At 44.2% G+C, this 24,709-nt stretch overlaps 1 protein-coding gene across 1 annotated transcript in view; it reads left to right on the top strand.

Annotated features, from left to right (window-relative positions):
* The first annotated feature begins 3,791 nt into the window (after window positions 1-3,791).
* The window catches only part of NRP1 (neuropilin 1), a 130,674-nt gene continuing 109,756 nt past the window's right edge, over window positions 3,792-24,709 (top strand). The window contains 3 exon segments of the mRNA XM_073334423.1: window positions 3,792-3,990; window positions 4,166-4,627; window positions 7,999-8,173. Coding sequence (XP_073190524.1) covers window positions 4,561-4,627; window positions 7,999-8,173 — 242 coding nt within the window. The 5' untranslated portion in view covers window positions 3,792-3,990; window positions 4,166-4,560.

Below are 24,709 nucleotides of genomic sequence, written 5' to 3'. Positions count from 1 at the left end.
GCGCTGGTGGATACACTGGAGGGGAGATGGTGAGCAGTGAATAGCGGGGGTGATGGGCACACTGCACAGTGCAGGATGGGGGCCGTGCTGGTGGATACACTGGAGGGAGATGGTGGGCAGTGAATAGCGGGGGTGATGGGCACACTGCACCATGCAGGATGGGGGCAGTGCTGGTGGATACACTGGAGGAGAGATGGTGGGCAGTGAATAGCGGGGGTGATGGGCACACTGCACAGTGCAGGATGGGGGCCGTGCTGGTGGATACACTGGAGGGGAGATGGTGGGCAGTGAATAGCGGGGGTGATGGGCACACTGCACAGTGCAGCATGGGGGCAGTGCTGGTGGATACACTGGAGGGGGGATGGTGGGCAGTGGATAGCGGGGGTGATGGGCACACTGCACAGTGCAGGATGGGGGCCGTGCTCGTGGGTACACTGGAGGGGAGATGGTGGGCAGTGAATCGCGGGGGTGATGGGTACACTGCACAGTGCAGCATGGGTGCAGTGCTGCTGGATACACTGGAGGGGAGATGGTGGGCATTGAATAGCGGGGGTGATGGGCACACTGCACAGTGCAGCATGGGGGCAGCGCTGGTGGATACACTGGAGGGGAGATGGTGAGCAGTGAATAGCGGGGGTGATGGGCACACTGCACAGTGCAGGATGGGGGCCGTGCTGGTGGATACACTGGAGGGAGATGTTGGGCAGTGAATAGCGGGGGTGATGGGCACACTGCACCGTGCAGGATGGGGGCAGTGCTGGTGGATACACTGGAGGAGAGATGGTGGGCAGTGAATAGCGGGGGTGATGGGCACACTGCACAGTGCAGGATGGGGGCCGTGCTGGTGGATACACTGGAGGGGAGATGGTGGGCAGTGAATAGCGGGGGTGATGGGCACACTGCACAGTGCAGCATGGGGGCAGTGCTGGTGGATACACTGGAGGGGAGATGGTGGGCAGTGGATAGCGGGGGTGATGGGCACACTGCACAGTGCAGGATGGGGGCCGTGCTGGTGGGTACACTGGAGGGGAGATGGTGGGCAGTGAATAGCGGGGGTGATGGGCACACTGCACAGTGCAGCATGGGTGCAGTGCTGCTGGATACACTGGAGGGGAGATGGTGGGCAGTGAATAGCGGGGGTGATGGGCACACTGCACAGTGCAGCATGGGGGCAGCGCTGGTGGATACACTGGAGGGGAGATGGTGAGCAGTGAATAGCGGGGGTGATGGGCACACTGCACAGTGCAGGATGGGGGCCGTGCTGGTGGATACACTGGAGGGAGATGGTGGGCAGTGAATAGCGGGGGTGATGGGCACACTGCACCGTGCAGGATGGGGGCAGTGCTGGTGGATACACTGGAGGGAGATGGTGGGCAGTGAATAGCGGGGGTGATGGGCAACTGCACAGTGCAGGATGGGGGCCGTGCTGGTGGGTACACTGGAGGGTAGATGGTGGGCAGTGAATAGCGGGGGTGATGGGCACACTGCACAGTGCAGGATGGGGGCCATGCTGGTGGATACACTGGAGGGGAGATGGTGGGCAGTGAATAGCAGGGGTGATGGGCACACTGCACAGCGCAGGATGGGGGCCGTGCTGGTGGATACACTGGAGGGGAGATGGTGGGCAGTGAATAGCGGGGATGATGGGCACACTGCACAGTGCAGCCTGGGGGCAGTGCTGGTGGATACACTGGAGGGGAGATGGTGGGCAGTGAATAGCGGGGATGATGGGCACACTGCACAGTGCAGGATGGGGGCAGTGCTGGTGGATACACTGGATGGGAGATGGTGGGCAGTGAATAGCGGGGGTGATGGGCACACTGCACAGTGCAGCATGGGGGCAGCGCTGGTGGATACACTGGAGGGAGATGGTGGGCAGTGAATAGCGGGGGTGATGGGCACACTGCACAGTGCAGGATGGGGGCCGTGCTGGTGGATACACTGGAGGGAGATGGTGGGCAGTGAATAGTGGGGGTGATGGGCACACTGCACAGTGCAGGATGGGGGCAGTGCTGGTGGATACACTGGAGGGAGATGGTGGTCAGTGAATAGCGGGGGTGATGGGCACACTGCACAGTGCAGGATGGGGGCAGTGCTGGTGGATACACTGGAGGGGAGATGGTGGGCAGTGAATAGCGGGGGTGATGGGCACACTGCACAGTGCAGCATGGGGGCCGTGCTGGTGGAAGCACTGGAGGTAGATGGTGGGCAGTGAATAGCGGGGGTGATGGGCACACTGCACAGTGCAGCATGGGGGCCGTGCTGGTGGGTACACTGGAGGGAGATGGTGGGCAGTGAATAGTGGGGGTGATGGGCACACTGCACAGTGCAGCATGGGGGCCGTGCTGGTGGATACACTGGAGGTAGATGGTGGGCAGTGAATAGCGGGGGTGATGGGCACACTGCACAGTGCAGGATGGGGGCAGTGCTGGTGGATACACTGGAGGGGAGATGGTGGGCAGTGAATAGCGGGGGTGATGGGCACACTGCACAGTGCAGCATGGGGGCCGTGCTGGTGGAAGCACTGGAGGTAGATGGTGGGCAGTGAATAGCGGGGGTGATGGGCACACTGCACAGTGCAGCATGGGGGCCATGCTGGTGGATACACTGGAGGGAGATGGTGGGCAGTGAATAGTGGGGGTGATGGGCACACTGCACAGTGCAGCATGGGGGCCATGCTGGTGGATACACTGGAGGGAGATAGTGGGCAGTGAATAGCGGGGCTGATGGGCACACTGCACAGTGCAGCATGGGGGCCGTGCTGGTGGAAGCACTGGAGGGAGATAGTGGGCAGTGAATAGCGGGGCTGATGGGCACACTGCACAGTGCAGCATGGGGGCCGTGCTGGTGGAAGCACTGGAGGGAGATAGTGGGCAGTGAATAGCGGGGCTGATGGGCACACTGCACAGTGCAGCATGGGGGCCGTGCTGGTGGAAGCACTGGAGGGAGATAGTGGGCAGTGAATAGCGGGGCTGATGGGCACACTGCACAGTGCAGCATGGGGGCCGTGCTGGTGGAAGCACTGGAGGGAGATAGTGGGCAGTGAATAGCGGGGCTGATGGGCACACTGCACAGTGCAGCATGGGGGCAGTGCTGGTGGAAGCACTGGAGGGAGATAGTGGGCAGTGAATAGCGGGGCTGATGGGCACACTGCAGGATGGGGGCCGTGCTGGTGGAAGCACTGGACGGAGCATGGTGGATGGTGGGCAGCGCGCACTGGAGGCTGGAGAGTGGCCGCAGTGGCCCGTAAGCCCGGCTGGGAGAGGAGGCTGGTTGTGGAGAGGCTGGAGCCAGGGGCGCGGGAACGGGAGGGCAGGGAGAGCCGGCGCGGGGCTGGCGGCTCAGGGACACGCTGGGCAGGGAGCCCAGCCGGGTGGGAGCCGCGGACACGCCGCGCTGTGACTCTTTGAGTGGGGGGCGACGGGACGAGGCGAAGGGTCGTGCCCGGTGGGCAGCCGGCAGTGGCTGCTGGCCGGGGGGGCTGCGCTGGAGCCCGCTGCCTAATGACCGCGCCGTTGCTGCCGGCTCTGTCCCGCTGCACATGGGCCCCGCACGCCTCGTCCGTTTCACTTGGCTTTACCTGGCTGCCCCAGCGGGAAAGGGGCGGCCCCTCTCCTCCCAGCCGCCTCTGGCAGCGGCTCCCAGCCCCCCGCTGAAGTTCAGGGCCCCAGCCTGTTTTGTTTGCGTGCTGTTCCGTCCTTTCTGCCGATGTCTTGGGGGGCTGAGGAGGAGGAGGAGGGCGGGGAGGGGGAGGGGACTGGGGCTGTGGAGACGGCGGCTCCTCTGCCTCTCTTATTGCCACTGAGTTGCGCTTCTCCTCCTCAGGCTGCAGGAAGGAGCCGCCCGGCGCTTCGCACTTCCCCACGGCCCCCACCCTCCGCCTGGATGCCCGTCGGAGCCTCTAAGCCGCCAGGCAGCAGCAGTGTCCCACTTGCAGGTGCCCGGCGGTAGCCAGGCGTGGTGCCCCGCACTCTCCCCCAACAGAGCCCGGTTAGTCTTAGGCACTGGCCATCGGGGCTGCTGGAGCGCACATACAAAGGGGACAGCGCTGGGGGAAACTTGTGTGTGTGGCTGAGTTACAGGCGAGCTGGTCTGGGGAAGGGAGGGACGCAGTTTGCAAAAGTCCTGTCTCTCTCTGCTCATCATTTCTCTCTCCTCTCCGCAGACCCCCTCCCTCCCGGGCCGGACCCCTGGCTTGGAGACATCTTCCGGGGGTTCCAGAAGCCGCCAGGATTTTGTTTTGTTTTGTTTTGTTTTGCTTTTGGTTTTTTTTTTTTGCTGTCAGTTGGCTTTCTAGCCTCTTTGGAAATGGCAGCGGCCGCGACGCCTGGAAAAGGAGCGAGTGTGGGAAAAGGGAGAGGAAACCGGAGCTAACTGACGGGATGCAGGCGACTTGAGACACACACAAAAAGAAGCGTCTCTGCCACCGGGATCCAGCTGCGGCTGCGGACCTAGCGTTCTGCCCCTAACTCCAGCCGCAGGATTTAAGAGCTAAGAGGAGTTGTGTGCTGTGAGGGGTGGTTTTTTTCTCTCTCTCTCCTTCTACAATCAGAAAGGAAGATGGATTGGGGACTTCTCCTGCACTGGGCAGCCCTCACCTTCACCCTAGCCAGGGCTTTAAGGAGCGGTAAGTGACAGAGAAGACAACTGATTTCAAGTTATTCAGATAATATTTTCAGATGTAGGGCCCATTCCTGAGTTCTAATAACAATCAGTGAGAAATGTTTTGCAGTGGAAGGAAGACCAACCTGATTATTAGGATGAGGGGAACTTTTCAGTAAAAATCCGTGATCTGCACTACAGTGTCACAGAATCATCACACCGCCTTTTAACTTTATTTTCAGCCCCTTTCCGTTGTTATATAAACGAGGGCTGCTCGCTTTCACAAGATTAGGGCAGCCAATTATCGTAATAATGTTTCCTCACATGGGCAATTAAATAAGACTCTTAAAATCTGCAAGATAAGAGCGCCTTAAAGGGGAGGCTTTTCTGGGGTTAGATATTCAGAATATCATCTTTTATAGTTGTAGCTACCTGGCAGGTAGCATGGTCAAGTAAGACATAACCTATTTGTGGCAAGTCTGGAGTTCCCGTGGAACTTGAATAGTGTCTGTAGAGGAATCTATAGGCTTGCAAGGGCTTGGGACTCAATTCTAATAGAGAAATCCCATAACAATGACTTCTATATCTAATTTACTTTCAGGCAACACTTGAAAACATAGCTAATTAAAAACAACCAGCTCTTCGTTCTTTGAACAATGCCTCCGCACACTGAATATTTCCCTGAATTATACACTTTTAAGGATGGTCTAATTGTAGGATTGTTTGACATTTAACTAGCACACATGAAAGAACTCCTGTGAATTTTCCTTTCCCAGCAAATCCTGAGCAATTATTATTAACTAATTATCAAATATTTACTTTTGCCTGACTAGGCTTTCAATCAAAGTAATTAAAAGAAAAGAGCATCTTCCACTTGCAGTGGTATATTGTTTTAATAAGAGATCACAAGTGGAGTGTCCTGCACGGAGAGGAATGTAAATCACATTTTTGTGATGAAAGTTAATCTCTTTGCAATAAATTTTGAGGAGGCTGCCTAATTTAATAAGCAAGAGATTCCTCCTCCAGTGATCTGACACAGAAGCAAACACATTAAGATAGAAAGCGTGTGCCAGTCTTAGGCTGTGAATCTTTAGTGAGATCCAGCCTGGTCTAGCCCTTGTGAGCTGTAGGTAAGGAGGGTGAGGGGTGACAATAACCTCCTCCTTCTGTCTGAAGCCATTATTTGTAAATGTAAAATGACTGCTCCATATTTCTGCATCACTTTGGAGCAGCAGCAGAAGTGGTAAGATAATGGGGGCTGAACCAACGCGTATAGGACTAAATGAAATGAGGTGGGTAGGGGTGATACTGCAATATTTCTGATAATATTCTTCCTTTAAATACAGAGCAGAAATAGGGAGGGCTGTTGATGAAGAAACTGCCTGAGAAGCAGGCTGTCTGCGTAGGTACAGACATAATAGCCTACTGGAGTCACCAAGGCCATTAACCTCTTCCGTAACTTACCAGACCTACTAATGCCAATGTCCACCTCCGTCCAATACTAGTGTCTGCTAAATTAATTCATTAACCTTATTTAGAACTAATGGTCCGAAGTCATCAGAAACTGCCCTTCTTAATTAAGTGTTGGGAGAGATTTCACAGAGCCAGGGAGTCTAGCAGTCCGCATTATCTTATTATACTGTCACTTTCCCAGAAGTCGCAGATTAAACAGCACTGGTGGTAGTGAGCCCGCCTCAACCTCTTCTGAAGTGACTCTGTCAAGTGACTAGAAACAGCACTGTTTTATTTCACTCACTGAACAGATGCCAGATTCTGCCATGTTGTTTGCACAGAGCCGTAGTGGACTCACTAAGTCAGGGTCACTTCCCAAGTCTGCTACACAGTGGAAATAATGTTAGGTTCCTTTGGACCCACAGACAGGCGAATCACACAGATCACTAGCTCTTTTTTGAGCTCTTGGTTGCAACACCTTTTTGTTCCTGGCAAAGATAAACAATTTGTTTTGGAAAGCGAAAACAGAAACAAATAGGCTCCGGCCAACCCAAGCAATATGGTTAGAAATATCTTGCCTTTGAACAAACAATAGCATATATGTCGTCTCCTTCCTTTCTAATTTATGGCAAAATTATTTCTATAATGCTTGTAGCTTTATTCATTTTTTATATGCACTTCATCTTTCATTTCCATTTGACCTGGTTTTCCTGTAATAAAATTCTGTACATTTATAAATTCATGCTGAGAGCAAAGAATGCCATTTTCCTTCCACAGGGAATCTATGAGATACAGTATTACAAGCTGTATATACCATTATTGAGAAATAGTGATATATAGATTTATATTTATTAGTGCATATATGCTTTCCTTCTGTAGTTTATTCTCGTACTTTATTGCTGAAAATTGCATGTCAGTATGTGAGGGAAAGTTTCTTTAGCTGAAGATCTATGGTAAGAAATCCATAATAATAAAAAGCCACAGTGCCAACCTACACTGAATAATGAAACAAATGACCTTACAGATTGGATTACTTAGCTCTCTCTGTTCTTCCAATACACCTTAAAATGTGTAACTTTAACATTATTTGCCAAAGGAGCAAGATGCAGCCACTATATTTCATACTTGCACTTGGTGACTGTAGTAACTTTTCCAACTGTTTTGCAATTAGAAATAAACCTGGGTGTTGTTGTTTTTTAGGGGGAGGGGGAAAGGAGGGTTGTTTCTGTTCCATTTCTTTGATCTGGTCTCCAAGCATGAACAAACTTCCTTAAAGGAGTAATACTGAATCATTTCTGCTTCACTAAATGCACTTTGTTCTCTGTTAGTCTGCATCTAAGGAGCACAGATAACTTCAAATTGCTTAGATTTATGGACTGATAAAACAAAAGAAGGCTTTGCTGTAAGAGAGCAGGGGTCTATGAAGACAACTCCCCGATGGCCAATGACACAGACCAGGCTTATCATCAGAATAGCTGTGCAGGGGGTCAGACAGCATCTTTTTAGTCACTCTCCACTTAAACCTTGTTCCTTAATAAGATTACACGTCTCTGAGATAAATCTAAATGAAACCCCTTGGAGCCAGTGTTAACATAAATTGTGAGGATGCAGTGTTTTAATGAAGTGAGGGTTTTATTTGTGAAGGGAACCTTTGCGGAGAAACAGTTTTGAAACTTGGCCTCTCAAAATTAGAGCCACCATTTGCACAGATTAGCCCTGGAAGCAACAACTGGTGTACATCCGAATTTTGCATTATATTCTTTCCTACAGAAAATGTGATCTGTAAGAGATTACTTTAAACGCGTATAACTCAATAAAAGGTTGCTAAAGAAAAATGTAGGAAACACAACATTTTAACCACACTTGACTCATGCAGCTGTACTCAAAGATTTGTGATTGATTGGAGACGATAAACTAAACAGGAAATTTTTGTTTTCATTGCAGACAAATGCGGTGATAATATAAAAATTGTAAACCCTGGGTACCTTACTTCTCCTGGCTATCCTAATTCCTATCATCCAAGCCAAAAATGTGAATGGCTGATTCAGGCTCCTGAACCATACCAGAGAATTATGATCAACTTCAACCCTCACTTTGATTTGGAGGACAGAGACTGCAAGTAAGTGAGACCCTCAGTAAAGGGCGCCAGAGCACCATCTAGTGGATAGAAATGTTCATATTGTCTTGATGTCTACATGGGAAATAACAGCTGTGTCCAAGGTAGTGTGTAAAATGAATCCATCAGGGATTTGAATCCGCACCAGATAGTATGTTAGTGCCAAAGTTGCTAAAGTTAGGTTTTGTGCTTCCTGAACCTCAAAAACCAGCAAGATTATCTTTGATTTAATCTTGTAATCTTTCTGTCTGCTTTTCCTGGATACAGAGGCCCAATAATTGTTTTTCCTGTTGAAACTCTTTCCTCAGTATTTGCAGTCATTTAGTGGTGGTGGTGTGTATGTTAGCCAGTGGATGGAGCTTTGGTTTGTACTTTTCTGAAATAGTCAGCTACTAAAGTTCTTCGAGAACCATACACAGTAAAAGTGGATTAGTAGGAGCATTTTTAGGGGGGAAATGTTGTAATTTTCTACTATTTAAAAATTACATTTGAATTACTTATATGTGATGAGAGAAGCCATAACTTAGTGTAGCTTTATAATACATTTTATGGGAATGTGACCAGGATCAGGGATTTTTACCACAACATGAAACACGTTAGTTCCATGTTTTTATTTAAAAAATAAGTACCATAAAATAGTTCTCTCCTTCATGTTAGTTAACTGCTCCAAACAATCTGGTCACAGGTGTACACTTTCTCAAAGCACTGACTTCTCTTAACGGTATAGTCTAGACTGAGAGTCTACCCTGACCTATTGGAAAGGGGCAGTGCATAGCAGTCTGATAGTCACAATTCCTCTCTCTGGTTTTCTCCTACTGTTCTCTATCAGGTTGCTTCCCCTACTTAATCAGTACAGTAGGCTGAGAGGAGGTAGGGCAGAGTCAAGGCTACACCCATTCTTCCCCCTTGCTCACCCACTACTCACTCTGCAGTCATGAAAGCCGCCCAACAGAAGGTACTCTCCACCCCCATCTCCGTGACCGAAAAGCAGGTAGTTTGCACATGGTGACCCATGGTCTGATTGTGCCCCATTTCATTACAGTCAGTCCATAAATTCGGGCTACTTCTTTCATCAAGAACACATTCATTATTCGTTATTTATACAGCTCCAGAAATGTGCATGGTCTTTTGCAGATAAAAAAAAGACACAGTTCTTGCTCACAGACGCTGATCCTGCAAGTTATTGAGTGCCCTCAGCTAAGAAAATAAATTTGAAAACAATGAGATTTGAAGGTGCTCAGCACCACACAGGACTTTTCAGCATCTCACAGGATCAGGTCCTAACGGTAGCATTATCTGAGGAGAGATGGTGACATGCAATGGGAAGGAAAAGGTTATGATTACTGAAAGACAGTGCTTAGACTGAAGTGCTTAACTTTTATCGTACACATCTTCTTGGTTCCAATTTTTGTAATAAAAATTGAGTTAGTTACTTCATGAATATTAATTTCACTTAGAATTAACTTGTTTAGTGACCAAGTGTAGTAGTTTGGTTTACATTTAGTCGATTTTCAGTGTTTTGCATAATCCAGCTTTGGCCAACGTTTCATGTACCATGTGTGGGTAATAACAAAAGAAGGCTCCATGTTTGTAAAACGAAACTGGCTGTTTATTAAAGCACCTATTTACAAAGGTGCTGCAACTGCAGCTAGCATTCAAGCTATGTGTACATGGACTGACTGCCTAGTGCCTTCTCCGGACTCTTCCCTCCAACAACCTGTGCACCTCCCTCCAGGTTCCATGGATGTTGATAGAACCAATTCTAGTTTCTGGTTAAGATTATGCTTCTGAATATGGTTATTACTGCAGGCAACATACTTCAGGACTCTTTAATCAGTTATGCGTGTGCAGTGGTCCACTTGCCTATATTTTATAAATGTCATTATGTTCCATTTCCCTTCCGTATACAGGCTTGTTGCTAATCTTTAGAGGTGTTTGAATCTGGATATCAATTTTTTCTGCAGTTTAGGTAGATATCAGAAAGGAAATAAAACATATTGTAGGGTAAAACCTTTTGTGTTCCTTGGCAGATTACAGGTATTCCAAGGTTCTAAAACGGTCTCAGTCTAACAGAACAGTAAATGATGTACAGTATATAACTATTTAGATAAGAAATAGCCATTGTTATGTAGAGATGCACTAAATATGCAAGCTGGTCTTTGGTGCATTGGGGCCTTAGACAATGAAGGAACTGAGCTCCCCAATTCCATCACTCCCTGCTCCCTTCTTCTCCCCTCTTAGGAACTCACCTTCTTCCTCCCAAAGGACCTCCCTATTATTGACAGTTGTCTGTAGCAAGTTCTTTCCCAGGTGGTCAGAAACTCTGCAGGCAGAGTGGTTTGAATTGGACTCTTGGGGAGTGACCATGATGGTTCAAGTGTTACTTGGTGACCTCTTAAATGCAGAACCTTATGATACCTACTATTTACTATCTAGCTACAATTTTGCTTATGCTTAAGGCTGTCCCATTTAACTTGAGAGTAAGTAGGTTTGTACGTTAGCTGACTAATGTAAAAATGATTTCAGCAACAGGAAGTTATCAAGAAACAGTCTGGTTTGAAATTTCACTGCTGAAGAAATTCATATTCCTGTTACCAGATCTTTGTTAAAGCAATAAACAAACATAATAAAACATATGACACGGTTATTTGCAATTAAGTAAATTTTGATTTCCTAATATAATCTTCAATTTATTTGCCAGCTGTGTGTGTACTATAGAAATGTGACATTTCAAGCTAGCCTCTAGTTTACTTAAAGTTGCAACCATGGAAATTAATAAACAGCTAATATGATGTGCAGACAGAAAATCAGAGGTTGGGGAATAAAATTTCTGGGAAGGAAAAAAGGGGCACTGTTGAAAAACTCTGTGCCCTAGATACAATTATACTGGACTAGAAGAGCAGATGGTGTCTTGGACTAAATCCTGAACTCCTTATGTCAATAGAGGTTTAGTTTGTTTGTTTCTCTCTGAGTGAGGACTGAGTAAGAACTTCTAGAGTTTGGTCCCTAAAGAATAATGATGAGGACCTGGAAATCTCACTGAGCCCATGGAGAAAAGCAATAAGACCTTCAGATGTATGTCAAGTTATTCTTTATTTGCAACAAGAAAGCCAAGGCGTCTCATCTATCTTTCATGTACATTGGTGTTAATCAAGATTAAATCCATTGAAGCCAGTGAACTTACACCTATGTAAAACTAGTTTCAGAGTAACAGCCGTGTTAGTCTGTATTCGCAAAAAGAAAAGGAGTACTTGTGGCACCTTAGAGACTAACCAATTTATTTGAGCATGAGCTTTCGTGAGCTACGAAAGCTCATGCTCAAATAAATTGGTTAGTCTCTAAGGTGCCACAAGTACTCCTTTTCTTTCTATGTAAAACTAGTGTCAGTGAAAGGAGAAATAGGCTCAAGAATTGTAAATATTAGCTATACTGGTGGCACTCTTAGTGAGCATCTTTGTGTCTTAAGATTTTGGAAGTTCCACATTACAGGCCTGGTATAAGTATAACTAGCAATTATGTTTTGCTCTAATTGAAGAATATTTCCCAAATGTTTTCTAATGATCATATGGTATGTCATGTGATATTTATATAATCATAGTGAATATACTTTATTTGAGGAAGTTGTATTATTTTAAATTTCAAGTAAGCAGAACTAAAATTCAAGTTTCTTCAGAGAAATCCCAAAGAGCTCAGCTTTCATCATATTGGGGAATAAAGATACAATAGTAATTAAGTAAATGTACTTTCACACAATTTAGGCAGCTCTAATGAAAAATATCCTAAGGACAGAATTACCAAACAAGCGCTCTGGAAATACACTGTCTCAACAGGATGTGTAAAATCATGTCTTGCAGCCTAAAAACAAACTGTACATTCATAACAGTATAAGGGTATATTCTCCTCACAAATGTACATAGTGATACCTTTTAACATTAATGGGAGCTACATGCCTGCTTCAGGAAAGAATGAAATCCAAATTCTGGTGGTGGTTTCAAAAGAATACAAGTTTGGGCTTATTGAATATTTTGTCCTCTCACAAACAGGCAATGAAAATAGCTGTAGTTTGTGAAGACAGGAACACAGTTAGAAGTAAAAGGAGGGGACAAAACATATGATTGAATATTACCTAAAATGCTCGAATATTTGTTGCATGTTTTAAATGCTTTTCAGCACTTAGCTAGGATGTACTAGTCTTGTGTTGCTTAAAGTATCCTACTGTGTAAGTGTAGCCATCTTGAATCTTGTAAAACTTTATATCTGGAAATAAACAAGGATGTCACTGATACAGTACTTTGAATTTATAGAACTTTTCCGGTTTCCCAGCAATGCAAACTATCAGCATGATAATTTATAATGGTTTGTGACAAATGCTGCTGAGCAAAGAGGTGTGTGGTTACATTCAGATCAGATATCATCATCTAGGGAGCAATAAAAATTTCACAGACACTAGGTTAAAAACATTAAGAAAATGAATATGAAGCTTCAGGAGACAAGGGCTTGAGGAAGGTGGAGGGCTGGATAGAAAAAGCCCAGTAGTGGTTTCCTTACTGACAAATTATTAACTTTGTTGTCAGACTTAACTGTATGGTTTTACAAGACTTACATAGATACACTACTGCAGTACAGTTGTTTTATTGGCATAATTTAGCTATGCAGAGAGTACTATCATCCTTGTTTGACAATTACTGAGCCTGTGTGTACTGTTGCCAGCTCAGTTCAAATGGAAAATTTGTTCATTTTAGAAACATTCAAATTGCAGAAGGAAAGTTTTGATAGTTAATTGTTCTTTAAATTTGGGTTTATAAGGGATTAGTTACACTGCTGAGATTAGAAATTATATAGAAATTGCAATCAAGGATAGATAGCAAAAATATGTTTGTTTGTCTAGATCGATGCAGCCCCTCAAAGTCCTTGAGCTGGAGAAGAAATAGGATTCCATCCATCCTTTCCATTTCTAAATAATGTCGATGTAATTTGGTTGTGAACCTGCAGGTATAATAACCCACAGTTCATAAAATAAGACGATACTCAGTGTATGGCACTATGTTGGCACTGCTTTAGTGACACTATCATTCTATAGAATTTAAGTTTTCATTCACATTTGTCTAAACTCAGACTCTTATTCCCCAGTGCGTTGCCTGCTTTGTATCATTCCAGCTAGTGCACAGTTGCCTTAAACCTAGTGGATCCAGCCACTTGAGGATTATCCTTGTGTAAGGGGAACCTTGGGTGGCATAGAGCTGCTGTAGTGACTCCAGCATCACACACTCACGCAACAGCTGCCAGTGCAGTTAGGGAGGCTGGGGAAAGAGGACACTGCCAGAATATCCCATCATTGTCTGACTATGAGAAAGGTTCCTGGATCCATTGGCAGTGATGCAAAGTACAGCAGCCTTCAGGTTGCTCAAAGTTGTGACGAGGAACTGGCCCAGTGCTCCCTAGCCCCAGGGCTGTATAATGCCCTCTTCAGGTGCAGCATAAGATCTGGGCCTGGGTATGTGGGGCCTGATCCTGCACTCATCAACGTCAATGGGAGTTTTGCCTTTGATTTCTATAGGAGCAGAATGAAGTCATAGTTCTCTATGGTTGTGAAGAATGATGGAACATGTATCTTGTGTAGTTGATCTATAAGTGGTGTCTATATTAGATATTTCAGTCATGTTTGACAATGGGTATCAAACAAGGTTCCTCACACCCTCTTTTAACTGGTTTTGAGCTTGGCTGTCTTGCTGAGGTAGACAGGGTCAAGTGAATGAAACTTCTTGTAGCAAATGGTGGGTTGACTAGAAGGACACGCAAAGGAACAATCAAACTCAGCACTGGTTGATAGTGGGGATGGAGGAGTCATATCTGATCACTTTCTGACACAGCTGAAAATCCTATAGTAGACAGTCACTGAGCCTGCAGATAGAAAGGTGGGAACAATAGTTTTAAGAGCCTTCTTCTGCTCTCATTTACAATAATGCTTTACTAATGATTTCAGTGGGAGCAAAATGCAGGCTCTAAGCAAGTGCAAACTATCCCCAATCATTTCAGTGGGTATTAACACTGAAGCCTAACAATGAAACTTAAATAATGTCCATATTTACGTATGTATCTATTTATTTATTTTTATTTAGACTAACCAAAAAGTACCCACCTGCAGGCAGTGGCATAGCCACGTGGAGAAAACAGGAGGAGCAGAGATAAAAAAGGCACCACCTGCTTGTACTCACCCTGCGGCGCTCCGGGTCTTCAGCGGCACTTTGGCATCGGGTCCTTCACTTACTCCAGTCTTCAGCGGCACTGAAGGACTCCCCTCCCTCCACCACTGAAATGCCGCCCAAGACCGAAGCAAGTGAAGGACCCGACGTCGAAGTGCTGCTGAAGACCCGAAGCGCCGCCTGACCCGCCACCAAAGACCCAGAGCGCTGCCGGGTGAGTAAAAATTAAAAAGGCCCCAAAAATTGAAGAAGGTGCCACTTGTGCTCATGGGGGACCGGCCACTGCCCCATTCCTCCCCCCCCCCCAGCTACGCTACTGCCTGCAGGCTTAGAGAACCCTGCCAACTATTTAAAATTACGTAAATAAAATGTGTCGTTAACTGTTTCATTGCCAATTATTTTATCAGAATACTATCAGACATACTGCACTTAGCTTTCTGGGGTCAGTCCCGAAGCCCCTTCCAGACAGACAGTGTCCAGGGTACGCTGTGGGCAGTCCTGAAGGAAGTACTGCTGCATTCTAGCAATAACTAGAGAGAGGATGGCCCTCTGGTGGCCAATGCTAGCTTGGCTTTGAGCTAAGAGCGGAGGTTCTCAAACTGGGGGGCACGCCACTAGTGGGGACATGGAATGCATTCAGGGGGCATGAGAAGGCACAGTGGAGAGCGGCGGCTGCTGGCCAGGCACCCAACTTTGAAGGCAGCACCACCACCAAGGCAGCGTGGCATGGCATGGTATTGCCACCCTTACTTCTGCGCTCCTGCTGGTGGCAGTGCTGCCTTCTGAGCTGGATGGCCGGAAAGCTACACACTATTTCGGGGTGGGCAAACTTTTTGGCCCAAGGGCCACATATGGGAATAGAAATTGTGTGGCGGGCCATGAATGCTCACAAAATTGGGGTTGGGTGTGGGAGGGGGTGAGGGCTCTGGGTGGGGGTGTGGGCTCTGAGGTGGGGCCAGAAATGAGGAGTTCAAGGTGCGGGAGGGAGCTCTGGGCTGGGGCAGGTGTGGGGGTGTGTGTGAGGGCTCCAGTTGGGGGTGCAGGCTTTGGGGTGGGGCTGGGAATGAGGAGTTTGGGGTGTAGGAGGGTGCTCCGGGTGGGGACCAAGGGGTTTGGAGGGTGGGAGGGGGATCAGGGCTGGGGCAGAGGGTTGGGGTGTGTGGGCTCTGGGGTAGGGCTGAGGATGAGGGGTTTGAGGTACAGGAGGATGCTGCAGGGCTGGGATTGAGGGGTTCGGATGGCAGGAGGGGGATCAGGGTTGGGGCAGGGGGTTGGGGCCTGGGGAGAGGCTCAGGGATGCAGGCTCTGGGCAGCGCTCACCTCAAGTGGCTTCCGGAAGCAGCAGCATGGCCCCACTCCAGCTCCTACCCATAGAGGCAGCCAGGGGGCTCCGCTCTGCATGCTGCCCCCTCCCCAAGCACCGCCCCTGCTGCTCCCATTGGCCACAATTCCCAGCCAATGGGAGCTGCGGGAGCGGCACTTGGGGAGGGGGCAGTGTGCAGTGTGGAGCCCCCTGGCTACCCCTATGGGTAGGAGCTGGAGCGGGGCCATGTCGCTACTTCCGGGAGCTGCATGGAGCAGTCCCCAACCCTGTTCCCCGGCTGGAGCACCGAGTGCCGGAGCGAGGCAAGCCCCAGACCCCGCTCCCCAGCGGGAGCTCAAGGGCCAGATTAAAATGGTTGGCAGGCCGGATCTGGCCCCCAGGCCATAGTTTGCCCACCCTGTGCTATATACTTAAATGGCTCTGTTCGAATCAATGCCTTTCTGTTTTTAATATTTAGTGGGAGTTGCATGTTGATTTTTTTTATTGGTATATGTACTTGTGTGGCAGGAGGGGGGGATGTAAACTACTACAGACACAAAGAAATGGGGTGTGATCAAATGAGTTTGAGAATCACTGGCTTACAGCACCCCTCAAGCTGTTCTAAACTGTGTCACAAGCCCCCAGCTTGCTCCAGGATCAGGGAAGCCCAAATGTCATCTTTGCAATGGATCCTGGACACAACTAAGGACTGGACCTTTTATTCCTAAGTAATATTTTTTTATTTCATTATGCACTCTGGATCATAAGAACTATATAAAAGTATGTGCTCTTGTTTTATAGACTCAGCTTGTACTTGCAGCCAAGTACCATACGCAAGTTTCTAAAGATAGTTCAGGGTAATTTTAGTGGGCTTCGGAGACTAAATCAAAATTGAAAGAAGTTGGAAATTATATTGTGTTCCTGATTATTTGATGTAATAGCCAGGCTTTATTGTTGCTCATCTAAACTGCTGTGAATAGTCTCTATTGTCAGACTATTGAAGTGTTTCTTCTGCAGAGTATTGTTGTTTGGTTTTGAGCTTTTTCAAAAGTATTAGTGAAATCATGACAAAATATTGGTTGTGTGTCACTTCACTAGTGGACCCTAGCTTGACAAATAATCCTCCTTTCATTTATTATTAATTGTCATTTCTTTGGAGCAGAGCCCATCTTTTCACTCAAGGTATGTACATTGCCAGCATAATGGGGCTTCAAACCTTGATTGGGGTCACTACGTGCTAGTGCATTACATACAATAATAATATTGATATAGGTAGATATTAATATTAATGTATTGTATATAATTAAGTGAACTGTGGGGAAAATTGTATGTTGAAGTGCTATAACCAGATACCTTTCAACCCATAACATTGTTAGAAGGGCATAACATGGAATCCTTAGGGCCTGATCCTCTGGCCTTTATATGTGCATAGCCCTCAGTGATGTCAAGGTCAGTTACAAAAAGACAGAGCACAGAGTCAGGGTCTTTTATAAACTGAAACACATTGTATTAGAGACAGTCATATGAAGTTGTCTGCATTCTTTAATTTGACTTCTCCTCTGCCGCCTCAATGGTGATTTAATTAAAACAAAACCCTATGTGTTAATGGAAATTACTTTGCTTAATTATAACTTGTTGCAAGCTACAACATTTGATCATAACTTTTGATAATTACAATATATAGGCCTTTATATGGTTTATGTAAAACCAAATTCAATTATGTTTCTTTTGTAGTGTTCCCAAAGAATCAAATTATTTCTCTGTCTGTGAGCAGAGGATACGTCTACACGCACGCATATATAGACAGATTATGTACACATACATATATATTTTATGGACATATATATTTATATAATTGCACATACGTGTGTGTGTATACATAGGTACATATATGTATATAATATAGATATGTTAGCTTTTGCAGGCGTTCCAAAAGTAAGTCTACTAATTAAAGCTCTAATACCCATCTTAAGGCTGATAATTAGGTATAAAGAAAACAAGAGACAGGATTAGTGTTCAGATCATGTTCCAAATGCTTCTTAATTGGGTGTTTGTAATCAGTCCTGATTGCAAGAGGCAGTGGTTTGGCAGAAGAAAGAAAGAAAAAGGCTTATCCCTACTATTTTCCTGTTAGTTGACTTGGACATAGTATTTTGGTCAGGATCCAATGGCATGATGTCAAAGAAGGTAACTTTGTCAGCTACAGATATGCTCGTAAAGCATACACACAAACCTCCCTTGTGCTCTTTTGAAAAATAAAAATTAATATTCTGTAGAACTAGCTCAAAACAAGTGAGTTGTTTTCATTCAGAATCTTATAAAGTGTTTTCAAGCTGACCATAGAAGAGACTTTGTTCTTCTGGCCTCCCTCTACCACTGACTGCTGAAATTAGGTCTGAGTTCACTTTAAACTTTCCTTTTGTTGACCTTGGCTCTCTTCTTGCTGACCCACAGTTCTCCATCACAAAACCACACAGTTTGGTATAATGATTATTTCTTTATCTTAAGTAACCAAATAATTTTTCAAGCAGGGTGACATATTTCCTTCTTGTACTATGGGAGACAAGCACCTGGTTAGTTCCATACAGAATTTTTATGACCTTCCTGAATGAGATTTGAAAGTTTGGCAACTTTTGAGGAGCACAGGTAATTTGCTTCTCTGTAATAGGTCCCAAAATATGAGAATAAAAAACCCAACTTACAAAGATGATATCATGTATTGTGTGATATCGTGCATAACAATTCATTTAAATAGAAAGAAACTGTTTTAGAGTAGATTTGCATATTAAAAAGCAGATCTTGGCATAACAATACAAAAATGAAGATTTAGAAGGGTTTTCCGTTAAAATTAAGAGGACAGTCAACAGAATAATTTATTTTTATTCATGTCAATATACTTGTAAGTGGGAGACTCAAGTTTAGTGTTTCCCAAACTTTTGAAAGCTCAGCCCCCCTTCAGGAAAGTAAAACTAATCACCCACATCCCACTGTCTGCTGTTAAAGGGCTACACATCTTAATTTATAGATTTTCTGTTCCTGACTAGTACTTCAGTTTCTTCCCCTCTCCTCCTTTTTCCCCATCCCCCACACATATTTTGGAAAATGCTTGGGTCTCCTTTCTTACATGGTCTAATGAGTTGTGAAACAGTTTAAAATGTTGACATTTAAAATTAGCACCCACAAAAATGATGGGGCAACTGACACATCAAAACTCTTGTTCAGGCTATCTGCAAATTCAGGCAGACATTCTGCATCAGTTGCATTTGCTTCATATTTTGAAGATTTTCATAGCTAGAGATTTACTCCATTTTTAAATGAAAGCTGAAACTCCGGAGAACAATTGAGAGGTCTGTCTACATCTCCATGGCTAGTCTGTCACACTTTGGGAAGCACTATTTTTGGGAGTCAAATTTATTCATCTTACCCATGTAAGATGGATGGCATGATGGGACTGCCTGTGATGGCATGTGGCCCAGCGTCTGCCAGTAGCAAGAAATTCCCAATGGCTGGAGATGGGACACTAGATGTGGAGGGCTCTGAGTTACTACAGAGAATTCTTTCCCATGTATCTTCCTGGTGGGTCTTGCCCACATGCTCAGGGTCTAACTAATTGCCATATTTGGGATTGGGAAGGAATTTGTCCCCAGATCAGACTGGCAGAGGCCCTGAAAATTTTTCACCTTCCTCTGCAGCATGGGGCATGAGTCACTTGCAGGTTTAAACTAGTGTAAATGGTGAATTCTCTGTAACTTGGAAGTCTTTAAACCATGATTTCAGGACTTCAGTACCTCAGCCAGAGGTTAGGGGTCTATTTCAGCAGTGGGTGAGGTTCTGTGGCCTGCAAGTGCAGGAGATCAGACTCAGGGCCAATCGGGGGGTGGGGGTGGGGGGAGGGGATGGGCCAGGAGGGCCATTTGGCCTGGGCCTCAAGCTCAAAGGGGGCCTCAATTTTAGACACTTGTTAATTTTTTGGCATTGGATAAGTTTTGCAACTTGTTTTTATGTGCATCCCTATCGGACCAAAATGTGATACACTCTCTCAGCTTAGAGCTGCAAATTTAAGCAAATAAGAGATGTGATTTGTTAAAAGACATAATTTTTTTGTTAACTGATACAGATTTTGTCATGTCAAATGCATCACTTTGTTCTGATCAATCAGGATGGAGCATCAACAGAGGTTGGAAGAAGTTGAAAGACCAAATACCATCACATGAGAGTTCAACGTCACACAAAGAAAGCTATGTTGCATGGAAATCAGCCAGTAGGGCAACATCAGCTGAAAGTTCAGTTGAGAATTTACTCTTGACTGAACTCTCTACAGAAACTCATAACAGGAAAAAACTTCTTGAGCGCATCTTGAATGTCATCCTTTTTCTTTCCGAACGGGGATTGATTTTCTTTGGTTCCAGTCAATGTATTGGTGATCGTGCAAATCAAAACTTTCTAGGCATAATTGAGCTCCTCAGCAAATATGACCCACTTTTATCAGAGCATGTTAAACGTATTCGAGAATCCCAAGAGAGTCAAAAGTGCATGCAAGTCCGTTATCGCTCCACATGCATACAAAATGAGTTTAATGAGCTATGTGGGTCATTCATACAAACAACAATTCTTGATGAGATTCAAAATGCCACGTATTTTTCAGCCATTGTTGATGCCACTCCAGATTGTTCTCACAAGGAACAGACGAGTATAGTTATTCGATATGTTAAGATTGTAGACAGTGCAAAATTTTTAATTGAGGAAAGGTTTATTTTGTTTGATAGCTTCATGAGAAAAACTGGAAAAGAAATCGCTGCTTGAGTACTAGCAATTCTAGAAGGTTTTAAGTTAGATTTTCAAGTCTGCATTCGTCAAGCCTATGACAATGGATCTAATATGGCTGGGAAGTACAAAAGTGTACAAACCATTCTGATTAAGCATAATTCACGCTGTATTTTCTTCAGCTGTGGAAACCACACACTAAACCTTGTAGGTGTTGACTGTGCTGAATCATGCAAGGAGGCAATTATTTTGGAACTGTTTAGCAAATGTACAATCTCTTCGGTAGCAGTCCACAAAGGTGGGATATTCTGAAGCAATATCTTCCTGTTTCACTGCATGGGATGTCCAAAACTAGATGGTCTGTACAGATTGGTGTTCTACCAGTTACGCTGCATTTGAATTCAGTGAGAAAGGCTTTAAATGAGCTTGAATCTCTCAATCTCACTGCACAGGCTCAAATGGAACTTCAGTCTATTCAGAAGCACATGTCCAAATTTGAATGCATTCTGATGTCATCTTTGTGGATGAAGTTACTTATAATGATCCACCAAACTAATCTGGTAATTGAAGCATGCAATGCTACACTTCATGCTGAGAGGGATAACATTGAAAGTCTTATCAATGACATTTAACAGATTCATGAACAATGGGATGCAATCCTGACTGAGTCCAAATTAGTAGCAAAGAATATTGGCATTTCATCTGAGTTCTCCACCAACTGCAACTTACTTACTGAATCTGATGCTGAGCAGCATTATAGGGTCAATCATTGTCTCTATTCAATCTGGTCCTACACATCAATTTGAGTCACTGAGACTCATTTGTAGGGTTCTTTGGCAGTTCAACACACTGAGTAATGAAGATGTACTTTCTGCAACAATACAAGAAAGAAATCTCAAAAGATCTCTTTGACGAGGTCATCTTCGTCAAACAAATATATTCCATGAACTTTAAATTGGATTGCAAGCCAAAGGAATTTCTTCAAGAAATACTCAAACTTGGACTCTCTGGGGTGTTTCCTAATATCACAATTGCATTGAGTATTTTTGTCAGTTTGCCTGCATCAGTGGCTTCAGGTGAACACACCTTCAACGTGTTGAAGCAGGTAAAGAACTATCACCATTTAACTATGTGACAAGAGCGTTTGAATGGGCTTGCGATGCTTAATATCAACTGTGACATTGCACGAAAGCTCAATTTTTCCTCAATAATTTGTGCATTTGCACAGAAAAATGCTAGAAAAGCATTTGTTAAATAAAAAAAATTCAAATTTATGTCTCACTCTTTTTTTGGTGCCTTATTTTGTTTTCATGTGTCATTTTTTATTTTTATTATGGCTAGGAGCCACAAAAGCCGGAAGTGGCGCAGACCTCTCTGGACCTCTGAGGGGGCCTGGTCAGACTAGATTATCATGATTGTCCCTTCTTATCTTAAAGTCTATGCGTCCATGTAAGTAGTCCCAATGAAACCAATTAAAACAGTGGGACTACTTGTATGAGTAAAGTTAGCAGGTCTTCTGTTTCTAAGGCACAGTATAAATGTATGGTACTATACAAATTAATCAATAATAATCATTTGTAGCAATGGAAATCAGCTGCTTTCAGAACAATTTACAATATGCTACAAATTACTTTCAGGTGCTTACATGACAACAATTCAAGTTTAATCCTTTTGGACACAGCAGTTCATAAATCACCATAAATACCATATCAGTTATTCTCAAGGATCTTAGTCTTTTACAGGATGGGTTTTAAGGCACATTGCCATATGCACTGAGGAGTGTCAAGGTTAACCTCAATGTGGAATCCTCTGCCAATCTGTCATTGAGCCAATCAACTTCTACAGACAATTCTTTGATATGCTCATCTATAACTGGAGAACCAAATCAGCAATTTAGAAAAGCTTTATCTTGATCACCACATAGAAGCTGAGGCTTCTTATTTCCATAGTAAATACTGCTCTTTGCAAGATGCAAAATGGGAGGCTTATATTCCTCATTCTGAAAACACTGTCTAGAAGCAATGCTAGATAATCGCTCCATTTGAGTAGCTTTAGTTAAGTCCCAGAAAATATGCAAAGGTAGTTTTTAAATAAAATCTCTGTCTTTCTCTCCCCCATTTCACAGCCATCTCCATAATCTGTTTTGAAGACAGAGACATAAAATGTATTAACATCGTAGGCATATGTTCTGATTGCTGAGTGTTTTTTGACATTCCCGCAACCCCCTGGGACTTTGTGTCACAATTCTATACATTTTATCTATTTGTATATTCATATCTGGGTTCTAATCCAAAACTTCTTTACATACATTTACAACAAAATTTAGGCTCTTCTCCTTCTATTCCAACTGGCAACCAACCATAATAGATGCACATTTCAATTTCCCAATGTATATTCTAAAACTCCATTTCAGAAGTGAAGTTTTATATTGTGTTTAGAAGAGCAGATCTCTCTCTCTCTCTCTCTTTTGTGTGTCAGTGTGTGTGTGTATACTGAACAGCTATCGGATCACATTCAGCCCCTGATGTACGCAGAGGCAGCTCCACTGATTTCAATGGAATTGAACCTGCTTGAGGCCATATAAAATAACACAAGTGCATTACTCTTAATGGTTTCTATATTGTTTTATTCCCCACCATTACCCTGGATGATGCTCATCAAACAATTCAATGTCTTCTTTAGCACACCTCTCCCATTTTATTTTTAAGTCTTTTATTATCCTTAAAGAGATTAGATAGTTTATCTATTATGTACTCAAGTTGCTTCTCAGTCTTCCCATGAAGGGCTTCATCATCCATAAAAACAGTGCTCCTCCCCCAACCTTTTCCAAGTGAATAATTCTTCCGTAGGCCAAACTTGAATGTCCTGTCAATGGATGAACAGCCACCCAGTTGCCGCTCTAGCATCATTTTTCCAAGTCTCAGACTACCTATGGTGTCTATAATATTTTTATCACTCTCATCTTTACTACCTGTATTCATAGATTCCGTGTTGCTTTGTGTCTTTTCTCTTCTAAGGCCTGGTCCACAAAAAACTTATAACGGATTGAGCTATTTCAGTTAGGGGGTGTGATTTTTATTCCAATATAATTAAAGGAATACCACCCCTAATATGGATGCAGTAATACTGGTATAAAGGTGCCTTATCCCAGTATAACTCTTTTTCTATAAATAAGGAATAAGCTATGCCTGTATAAGCACATTTAACCTACACTAGGGGGTCATACTGCTTCAACTATAACAGTTTCTAAATTAATTTAATTAAACTGGTTACATATGTGTATACATGTCCTCAGTTTAGCACAACCATAGCATCAGTGATAAGCAAAGGCTTTTGATTAGCATATTAGTTTACTGTATTATCAAAAATCTGTTAATACTAATATTGATTATTTTTGTATTCTGTCACTTTCAGTAACAGGGCTAAAGTTCAAAACTTGACAGTATGAGTGTATAAAACTATTGCAAATCAAGTATTGCATCTCATTACAGAGAATTTTGAAGCAAAGGCCAGTCAGAAGATATGATCAGCTTATTTTGATTTATATGTGTAAAGAAATCTAATTGAATTTCATGAAGCATAACTCCATTTAAGTCAATGGAGCTACACTGATTTGCATATTTCTAATAGTGAGTTAGAAATTCACAGTGGGACGAATAGTACTCTGGGTCAGCGAGACAGAACATCCTTGTTGTGTTCCCAGCACTGCCACTGATGTATTGTGTAATCTTAGGCAAGTCACTTGACCTATCTGTGCCTCAGTTTACACACGGATAATAATACTTCCCTGACTTACAAGAGTGTTGGGAGGATTCACTCTTAGAAAAGCTCTTTGAGAGCACTGGATGGATATAATATCATAAATAAAATTATTTGCCATCGTGTTGTACTTGTTCATCTTCTAGCTATTACGTTTTGTTGATAACAATTTACTATTCTGTATAAATGCATGTGCCAATATATTGGGGTTTTTTTTTAAAAGAACAGAAAAGAACAGAAATCATATCCACAAAAGACATATCACTCATGATGAAAAGAATCTATAACAGACGCAGCACTAACTCGAAACTGAACGCCAAATGCAAGCAATTTCAAATATGTGCATATTGTCAGCATGAAACCAGTCCATTCTCTCCTACACAGAATGTCCCCCAAGGAGTAGTGAACCTAACAGCAGCAACTCTAATGGCTGTGTTCTCATATGTGGAGGGGGAAAGGAGCACTTTACAGCTATCTTGGGCAGCTTTAAATTGTTCACTCTTTACTCAC

The sequence above is a fragment of the Lepidochelys kempii genome, chromosome 2 (genome assembly GCF_965140265.1).
Source record: "Lepidochelys kempii isolate rLepKem1 chromosome 2, rLepKem1.hap2, whole genome shotgun sequence".
Classification (NCBI taxonomy): domain Eukaryota; kingdom Metazoa; phylum Chordata; order Testudines; family Cheloniidae; genus Lepidochelys; species Lepidochelys kempii.
This window is presented reverse-complemented; position numbering and strand designations above follow the sequence as displayed.